Genomic DNA, 9795 nt, shown 5'->3' on the forward strand with positions numbered 1-9795 from the left:
AGGGGAGGGGAAGGTCGGCGCAGGAGGGTCTGGGCCGGAGGAACTGAGAGGGAGGAGAAGGGGTGAGGTAGAGAGAGGAGAGGGAAGTGAGGGGCCGGGGGAAGAGGGGTAAGAAGGGGAGGGGTAGGAGGCCACGGCGGAAGGGGGCGGGGCGCAGGCACTGACGCGGGGCGGCTTCCGGGCGCTGGGCTCCTCCGCCCCAGTGTGGTTCTCGCCGCCTCTTGCCTTGTATGGTCCGAGGACGCTGCTCTCCCGGGGGCCCCGCCCTGTCCCGGCGCGGCCGCGACCCCCACCCCGCCTGGGGCACGAGATCACGAGTTTCTAAGGCTCAGAAATGTCGAGATCTCGCAATCCCGAACTTCTCGAATCCCGACAGGCCAAGATTCTGAAATTCCGAAGGTCTAGGAGCCCGGAAAGCCAGAGGCTACAGTTCTGCGATTCCTAAACGTTCTGGGACACCCAGGGTCTAGAAGTCGCCAAGAGACCAAGTCTGAGGTTCCACAGTGTTGACATTCTAGAATCCTGAAGGCTTTCAAGCTACCTTCGCCGAGATGCCGAAAGCCTAAGTCCCCCATACTCTCCGGTCCTGGAAGGCCGGGCGGTGGGACCCCAGGACGCCCCGGCTTCCGGGACGACCCCTCCCCCACCCGCCGCGCCGGCCTACTTCGCTTCTGGGCTCGTGCCCCGGCACATTCCGTCCTCCCCACTCCGCCCCGCCTTCCTCCCTCGGCCCCAAGGGGACGGAAACATCCCGTCCCCGCCCGCGCCCGGCCGAGAGCTGGGTCAAGGATCCCGGCGGGACGGGAGCGCCTCCCACGCCCCGGGAACTGGCTCTCCTGGTTCCTACCCGGTGATCTCACCTGGCCCCGCCCTCTCAGGTGAATGGCCGGGCCAGGTGACGTCACTTCCTGCCAGGTAAGCGCCGCTGGCGGCTCGGCTCCGGGGAGGTTTGGAGGAGCTATCGGCTGATCCATCCCGCCTCTTAAAAAGGCCACACCGTCCTCCCCTCCCATCTTACTACCTCTAGACCGCAGAAGAGCCAGGATTCCAGTTTACACACAGATTTCTTTTATTTAAAAATTCCAAAAAAAAATAAAATTTTAACAATATATATTACTTCATATATTATAGTATACTTATAACAATAATTAGTCCATCGTTTCCAATATTACAAAAAAGAGGAAGAAAAATACAAGGGAAGCAGACGACCCAATATATATAAATACTATAAAATCTATTAGAATAAATAAAGTCGTCATAAATAAAAGGCCCAAAGGCATGGGTGGGTGGGAGAGCAGGGGGTTGGCAACGGCTTTGGCTGCTTGTTTTTGGAGGGAAATTTGAGCACCAGGATTCCCCTTCAGGGGAAGCTCCGGTCACCATCAGACACCGGAACCTCAGGATCTAGAAAAAATTGGAAGGGGGCAGCGGGGGCTTATTATTCACAGCATTGGGCAGGGGAGAGGTGAAAGAGGCCTCACTGCCTCCAATTTGCTACATTTTTTTAAGACCCCAGAAAACACTCCTTCCCCCAACAGCATGAACAGCTTGCACACCGGGGACCTGCCCCAGCGTAGGGTCAGGGGAGTGAGTTAATGCACTTTGGAAGGTGGGGCGGAGCTACTTGATTAAGAGTCCCTCAGGTCCCCCCGCAACCTTGGGACACCTTGTGGAACCCACAGCACAAGAGAACTGGCCCCCCTTAAGATCCAGCTGATCTGCACTAGGCAGGCACCTGTCACTCCGAAACGGAGATACGATTGAAGATGGGGAGTCTCCTGGGGGCTGCAGGTGGTTGGGGTGGCCCAAAAACCCCGGCCTCGAAGACAGGCGAGTCAGATCCCCCCAGGCTGCTGCCGCTGCTGGCATATTCGTCAGGATCAGATCCCAGGGAGTGCGCAGAGGGGCTCCGAGCCAAGCCACCCACGGGCCCCCAGACGCTGCTGGGGGTGGCCCTTCGGCAGGAAGGGCAACAGGCCGGGGTGGGGTCCCTTCGGGCCACCGGGGTCCCTGGGGCAGCAGAGAAGGCAGAGGGTGAAAGTGGAAGGTCCCCAGGTGGTGGTGGTGGGGAGCTGGAGGGTGAGAAGGAACACGAGGACAGGGAAGGGCCTGCTAGGCCTGCTGGCGGTGGCGAGGTTCGGCGGCCTGAGGGCAGGCCTGAGAAGCTGATGCTCTGGCGCAGCACGTGGGGGTGGCCGGAGGCAGCCAGGTCCTCGCTGGGGTTGTGGATGAAGTGGCAGCGTGAGCCGTAGGGGCAGCGGCCCTGGAGGTAGAACTTGTGGCACAGTTCCGTCTTGTACTTGGGGTGGCGACTGGCCTGGCGCAGCTCACCCAGGCCGTGGGCAAACTGGCACTTGGCCCCATAGCGGCAGCGCCCGCTTTCTGAGAAGGTCCGACATAGCTCAGTCTTGTAGCGGGAGGAGGTGGTGGGGGTCGCAGTAGGCGAGGTGGGTGAGGGCGACAGCTCAGGGCCTGGGCGGGGAGCCAGGGGCGCGAAGCCTGGGGGTGGGGGCACCCAGCCGCAGCTGCGACTCTCCACCAGGCTGGTGGAGCGGCCAGGCAGGCGGGCAGCCACCCCAGACGAGCTGGAGTCGGGTGAGCCGAGGCTCCAGAGTCCCGAGGAGGCCCAGGCCGAGCTGGACTCAGTCTCTCCGTGGTCGGAAGGCAGGTCAGGGCTCAGCAACTGGAGGCTCTGTGGGAACAGGGATCGGTCAAGACACCGAAAATGCAGGGTGACGCCCCGCCCCAGCTGCAGGGCACCTAAGAGCTTGCCAGTCCGGTTTGTGGGCTCCCAGCCTGAGCCCCACCCGTCCGCAGAAAACAAACATGGGTTCCGGATCGCAAGGATCCCGATTTGGAGGTTCTGAGTTTATTCGCGACTGAAACTTATCCCGAGGGACCCAGGAATCCCGGCTCCCCCGGCTGGATCACAGGGGCTCTAAAGTCAGGACACACCGCTGTCCTCCAATTTTCAGCCTCTGGGCCTCTAGGGATCTGACCCCGCTCACTGGGTTCTCCAGTTTCACAAGTGGAGGAGCGGGCAAAGTTAACCCAGGAGTCCGGATCTCTTCGGTTTTAAGAGTTGCCCGAGTCTTCTGGGTCAGGGAGTGAAGAGACAGAAGTCGGCTCCCCCTCACCCTGAGACTCCAGCCCAAGAAACGCCTCCGCGCAAAACCGCACCCTCAGCAACTACCAGGGGTAAGCCAGGTGTGGGGTCATTTCCGCCTGCAGACAGCCCCAGTCTGAGAAAAGTTCTCCAGCTTTCCATCTCCGAGGGCCACCCCACCCGTGTTTGGACCGAGACCAGAAAGTCACGGGCTCCATTTTCACCTCCCGAGCATCATACTGGTCTGAGACGGGAGGCAGGGACCCCGGGCCGAAGTGTGAAGCACTAAGCAGTTCCAGTTTGAGAAAGGAGCCAGGGGTCCCGGGCGGGAGTTTGTGGCGCCATAGAGCCCTGGTTTGAGAAGGGAGTCAGGCATTGCGGACCTCGGGGTGCCGATCAGCGGGGGCTCACCTCGTAGATGGCGGTGAGATCCATGGCGGCGCAGATGGCCGAAGGCTGAGGTACAGGCCGAAAGTGGGAGCTCTGAAGTCAGGCTGCGGTGGGGAGGAAGAGCCGCCGCTTTTATCCAGCCAGAGGGGGGCGGGGCCTTGAGGAGTTGTCCCAGGCGGGCGGGGCCAGGAGGGGCGCTTCCCGGACGCGCGCCCCCGGCGCAGCCCGCCCAGCCCTGGACCGGACCCCATCCACCCGGCTCCCGCCGGGATTCGCCTGAGGGGGGCCTGCGGGCGGTCGCAACACCGCGGGGAGTGCGTGGGGTGGGGGGTGTCGGCCCAGTTTTCAAAGGCTGGAGCCTGAGGCGCGGAGAAGGGAACTGGCACGGAGGTGGGGGCAGGGCTCCTGGGGGAATTGACAAGGGCAGAGGCTGAGAGGGCGTGCGATCGAGAGACTGACCGACAGGGGCGGGGAGAGACGCACGGAGAGCAAGAGACAGAAATGGAGAGACCAAAGAAAAAAACACAGCGACACACACACAGAGGGAGGGAGTTGTGCACACAGGGAGACGTGCACAGAGAGAGAGAGACAGGGTAAGGAGAGGAGGCGAGGTGGGGAGGCATAGATTGAAAAGACAAGATACAGACAGTCCCAGAGAGACAAATTCAGAGCGGGAAGCGAGAGGGAGAGTCACATAAAGAAACAGAGAAAAAGGGAGAAAACAGGGAGAAACAAGCATCCACAGACAGAAATCCGCGGGAGCAAAACGGAGAGAGGAGACCCACGGGCCTGGTGGAGAATCCTCTTCTGAGACCTGCTGGCCTGGCACGGTCTCGCTCTCAAACAGCCCAGATCCGGAGACCTGGACCGCCCTCCCCGCCCCCACTCACGGGGGTTGGGGGTGGGTGGGGTTCTGGACACCTGGCGAGGCTGGAAAGGGGCCTCCTTTCCCAATTTCCCAATTCCTCTGTGTCTTCTAACCCTCACGCAGATAATGGCACTTCTGATCGCTTCCTCTGGGCTAGGCACTGTTGCACGAAAGTGCTTTATTTACATACATTAACTCAAAGAGGTATTGTTATGCCTATTTTACACGCGAGGAAACCCTGGCAGAGAGAGGCCAAGTTATCCTCCTTTAGTAAATGGCAGCAGCTAATACCAGGGCCTTAAATTATGTTAAGAGTGTGCTCAGAGAAAACTCAAGATTGCAAAGCGGGAGACCTTTTATTATGGTGGCGGGTTTCCTTGATGGAAAGCTGTCTCGAATGGCAGAAATGGGTCATCCCCAACTGATGGTCGGATGGGTCTCTAATAAAGGGATGTACCTTGAGAAAACTCTAAATGTGCAGAAATCACTCCCCTTATTGGCAAGTCTTTTATTGTCAAGGGGTTGCACTGAGTGACGCTCTCTTAAGATATGGAGAAGAAACTGATTTTGAAACTTGGTCTCGATGAGCTAGCTGGCTGCCCTGAGGTGAAAACACGGGGGTAGAAGTAAACCATTGCCACGGAGTGCAGTTATAATGGTGGAAAGTTCATTCTTGCAGGTTGCGACTGCAGACTGCGGGCTTGTATTGAGGTGGGGAGATTCTGCTAGACACGCCGACTTGCTCGTCCGACAGAGCACGGGGGAATCCCTGGTGCGGCGCTTTCTGGGGCCGAGGGGCCTTCCCGGCCGGTCTCGTGAGCTGGGCGGCTGCGGGCGGCTCTGGCACGGTTGCAGCCTCCCTCTAGCCTGTGACTCACTCGCACGGGGCGAGGGAGGGGGGCTTCCTGGAAGCCGTGACGAGGAGGCTAGGCCTGGATGCCAGGGTTCCTCTCTGTAACCAAGGCTTCTGTCGCCTGTAAACAGACGCTCGAGGGCTACGGGAAGAGGGGGAAAGGGGAGGTGCCTGGCACCCGCCGCCCGGTTGGGCTCCAAATCCCTGTGCGACTAGTGGGACTAAGGCGGCGGTAAAACGAGAGGTGGGGGGCACCCTGGGGTCCCCGGTGTCCGGCTCGGCTCTGGCCGCGATCCTGGAAGAGGGATACCAGTTTCGATTCCCTGGAGACAGGGAGCATTTCCCATCCCTGAGTCAAGCCGACCCCCTCCCCTCTCCCAACTGCTGAGTCATCGGCCCGAGAGCCAGGACGCTTCGGACTGGGCGACTCTCGAAGAGGCTAAAGGGGGTTTTGCGCGATGAAGAACCGACCACTCCTGGAAACACTGACGGGTCGGGGGTCCTAAGAGCCCGGGCCTCCGCCCCTCCTTGCTCAGATATGAGTCCGGGTTTCCAAGACGCCTCCTCGCTCAGACCCAGGAGACCCGGCCCCCAGCCCCTTCCTTCACCAGACCCAGGAGTCCAGGCCCCCAGTTACCCCCGATCTCAAACGCAGGAGTCCGAGCCCCGAGGCCCCTCTCCCAACGGTTTAGGAGTCTGGCTCCCATTCCGCCCCCCGCCCCCCGCCCCCGCGTCCAGGCCTCAGGCGTCCCAGCCCAGGAGGAAGTTCAGGGCAGGGCTCCGCCCCGCTCCCCACGTAGACCGCGGGAAAATCCGTGGCACCAGCTAAGGCCGGGAATCCCCTCTGGAATGACGGTGGGGAAGGGGACGGCCGGGGTCCCCCGCGGGGCGCAACGGGGCAGCTCCTGGGCGGGCAGACCGAGGGGAAAGGGGCGGAAACCAGAGAGGCTAAAAATAAGGCGAGCGCTTCCGGCCTAGGGGGAGGGGAGCGTTGAACAGTTTCCAGAAAAACAAGCGGGGACGGGAAACGCGGGGGTGTGAGAGCCGGCCAGAGTGCGCCGACGAGCTGGGGGCTGTGTACGCGCGGCACGGGTGCCTTGTGCGCCCCAGGCGTGATTGACTGGGCGGGAGCGGGTGCGGCCGACGCGGGCTGGCAGTGTGCGCGACTGCGCGGGCCTTGCGGCGTGTGGACCGCGTGTGCGCTGTAGGTGCGAGGTGGGGCTGCCCTGGCGCGCCTGGGTGTGCAATTGGGCACTTAGGTGTGGGACACAAGTGCGCCCACTTTCCTGTGTCAACGCTGTGTCCTTACAACCCACCTGGCACGGCTGGCTGTGAGAATAAATGCGGGAAACCGCCTATGCCTGCGTGTTTCTGACCAGACTGTACTTACTCTCACCATCTATGGGGGAGGGAGTGTGTACTCAGCTGTAACTGTCTTTGAGGTGGCATCCGTGAGAACGTGTAACTTACATACCTCCCTGCACATCTGTAGTGACTGAGTGATCCTAACTCTTTGAGGGAGGCTGGCGAGAGTGGCTGTCTGTGTCCTCAGGCGTGATGAGGCTCTGTGAGCACACAGCTTGGGAGCTGAGGGTGTGTGGGAGCATGTGCGTGGCTGTAGGCAGGGCGCCTGCAGCTGACTGTGTGTGTGTGGTCATCAGGTGTGTGAATAGTGTTCCTGTGTCTGTGTCCTTGGGGTGTAGCTGAAAACACCAGGCCAGTGTCTGGAAGCAGTTCCTCTGTGGCTCAGTCACAGGGCAGTGAAACTGAACTTTGGTTCCTGACGTCTACAGGCGCACATGATGGGGAGGGCAGCTGGCCCACTCCTGCGGTTCGCACAAGCCTCCGTGGGCAGAGCAGAGGAAAACAGGCACGCACACTCGAACCTGAGAAGCAGTATCTAAATCCAGCATTATCTAAATCCAGCCTCCGCTGCTTTTGATAACGTTGAGGTGAGGGCAGGGCTGAGTCAGCCCGTGATGGGCAAAGTCTGAGATGGGGTAGGAGATAGCGGGTTAAGGGGTGGTTAGAGGGTTGTTTGTATACTCACATAGTTGGATTGTTCCTTGAGTCTGTTTGTGGGACTGCCCCCAGGACGGAGACGCCAGGGACACCATGATCGTAGGACGGTGGGTTATGCCATTCTCTGCTAGGGAAGAGGGGTGTCGTGTGCGCCTGTTTTGCCATGGTCTGTTTTGTCCTGTGTGGCTGTGAATCTCACGTGCATGCTTCCCTGGAGCTGAAAACACCAGGAGGCCAGTGTCTGGAAGCAGTTCCTCTGTGGCTCAGTCACAGGGCAGTGAAACTGAACTTTGGTTCCTGACGTCTACAGGCGCACATGATGGGGAGGGCAGCTGGCCCACTCCTGCGGTTCGCACAAGCCTCCGTGGGCAGAGCAGAGGAAAACAGGCACGCACACTCGAACCTGAGAAGCAGTATCTAAATCCAGCATTATCTAAATCCAGCCTCCGCTGCTTTTGATAACGTTGAGGTGAGGGCAGGGCTGAGTCAGCCCGTGATGGGCAAAGTCTGAGATGGGGTAGGAGATAGCGGGTTAAGGGGTGGTTAGAGGGTTGTTTGTATACTCACATAGTTGGATTGTTCCTTGAGTCTGTTTGTGGGACTGCCCCCAGGACGGAGACGCCAGGGACACCATGATCGTAGGACGGTGGGTTATGCCATTCTCTGCTAGGGAAGAGGGGTGTCGTGTGCGCCTGTTTTGCCATGGTCTGTTTTGTCCTGTGTGGCTGTGAATCTCACGTGCATGCTTCCCTGGAGTGGGCGGTTGTGCCGAGGCTGTACAGTCTCCCTCTGGGTTTAATAATCCAGTAAGAACCTTCACCAAGGTCCTCTCCTATCCCTGCCTCTTCACTGTGGCCCAGGCTTCCACGTTATTCCACCAACACACCATCACAGTTCTGCCTCAGGAAGGGCCTCTGCACTTACTGTTCCCTCTCCCTGGAATGTCCACAACTTATTCCCTCTCCTTCAAGTTCACTCAAATACTACCTTTATCTGGAGCTTAAGTATGGTTAAGGAGCTGTGTATGGGTGCCAAATTGACAAGGTCAAGGTTATGATGGTCAGTTTTATGTGTCAACTTGGCTAGGCTACAGTCCCCAGTTATTTAATCAAACTAGTCTAGATGATGCTGTGAATGTATTTTGTAGATGTGATTAAAGTCTATAATCAGTTGACTTTAAGTAGATTATCCTAGAAGATCTGGGGAGTCACATGGGGGTGGGGTGGGGGCTGATTCAGCCAGATAAATGGGCAGAGCTGGGGCTTCCTTTCAGAAGAAATTCTACCTATGGGCCGCAGCTTCAGCTAGTGTCCAAGAGTTCTGCTGCCTTGCCTGGAGCTTGCCCCTACCTGGCACTTCAAGGAAGGTTCAGAGAGAAAGGGAAGGAACTTCTGGGATGTGTACACACACACACACCCCACACACACCCACACCCACACCCCTGGCTATTTCCCAGGATTCCAGTATGGGGACTTGGGCTCTGGGTGAATCGCAAGTCTCCATGGTCCTGGGTTTTCCTCACAGATGTGGAGTCCAGGACAGGAGGCCTCTGGGCGGTGCCATGGGAACCAGGGTACAGAAGGTTTTGGGTGGATCAGTCCCCCAACCAGGCTGAGTCACTTGAGCCTTTCACACCCACCAGCTGGGCCTGGGCTGGTAGCTCCGCCCTGTACTTGCCCAGGCCTGAAGGCCATGGGGAAGCCTGGTGGGGCACTCCCTCCCTGAAGCCCCCTCCCCAAGGTCTGCTTCCCGGAGCTGGGGCCCAGGCGCCTGTCTTCTTCCCCAGGACTGATGATTCACCCCTGCTGGGGCCTTTTCACTTCTCCTTTGGGGCTAAAAATACAGGGACCCAGGCATCCAGCTGGGCCAGGCTTCACCGCAGATTGCACAACGCCCCTTGTTTGAGTGCTGCTGACACAGACCCTGGGTATGGGGGTTGGCGGGCTGAGTTGCTCCCCGATCGGGCGTGCTGAGGTCAGGGCCTAGACCCCTCCACTTCCTCTTTCCTGGGTCAAGCAGACTGGGGGTTGAGCTGACATGGGAGGTGCTGGGGATCCCTGGATGTGACTGTGGTCCCTGGAAATGAAGCTCCTTCTAGCCCCAGGTAAGCCAGGGGTTCTGGCTTCCATTCTGGCTCCCTGCACAGACACAGAGTCCCAGTTAGGAGCTGGGGGCAGAAGACAGCAAAGGGGCACTGGGAGAGAGATGGTCAGAGACAGGGAGATGGGGACAAAGAGATCGAATGGCACAAGACGCTCAGAGGAACAGCTAGAAAAAGGAGCAGGCACAGAGACCACCCCCAAACTGGGACAAAATCAAGGAACGATTGAGGGAGAGGGACCCAGTCAGGGCTCCAGAGCTAGGCCAGGTGCGGGGAGAGCCCCTGGAAGAGGTCACCAACAGACACAATCCAAAGTCCACCCTCAGCCAGGGAAGAGAGAAGGCAGCCCCAGAGGCCAGGCCCCGCCCTGGGTGCTCCCTGCTGGCCTCTGCTGCCCCCTGCTGGCGCCAGCCGCAGTGCGCAGACAGGAAGAAAAGTCAAGAGACACAGCTGAT

At 59.2% G+C, this 9795-nt stretch overlaps 1 protein-coding gene across 1 annotated transcript; it reads right to left on the reverse strand.

Annotated features, from left to right (window-relative positions):
- Positions 1 to 1051: 1051 nt before the first annotated feature.
- ZFP36 (ZFP36 ring finger protein) lies at positions 1052 to 3625 on the reverse strand. The gene is made up of 2 exons (XM_007114485.3): positions 3518 to 3625; positions 1052 to 2692 (listed from the first exon to the last, which is right to left on the reverse strand). Exons 1-2 carry the CDS (start codon positions 3539 to 3541, stop codon positions 1739 to 1741), a joined length of 978 nt encoding a protein of 325 aa, XP_007114547.1. The 5' UTR covers positions 3542 to 3625; the 3' UTR covers positions 1052 to 1738.
- Between the last annotated feature and the right edge of the window lie 6170 nt (positions 3626 to 9795).

This window comes from Physeter macrocephalus, unplaced genomic scaffold (assembly GCF_002837175.3).
Source record: "Physeter macrocephalus isolate SW-GA unplaced genomic scaffold, ASM283717v5 random_195, whole genome shotgun sequence".
NCBI classification, from domain to species: domain Eukaryota; kingdom Metazoa; phylum Chordata; class Mammalia; order Artiodactyla; family Physeteridae; genus Physeter; species Physeter macrocephalus.

Bases quoted from the DNA above. Each gene is read 5' to 3' on its own strand.
- ZFP36 (XM_007114485.3), bottom strand. From the start codon at position 3,541: ATGGATCTCACCGCCATCTACGAG. The intron at 2,693-3,517 runs GTGAGCCCCCGC...CTGTTCCCACAG, and splicing joins ATCTCACCGCCATCTACGAG to AGCCTCCAGTTGCTGAGCCC.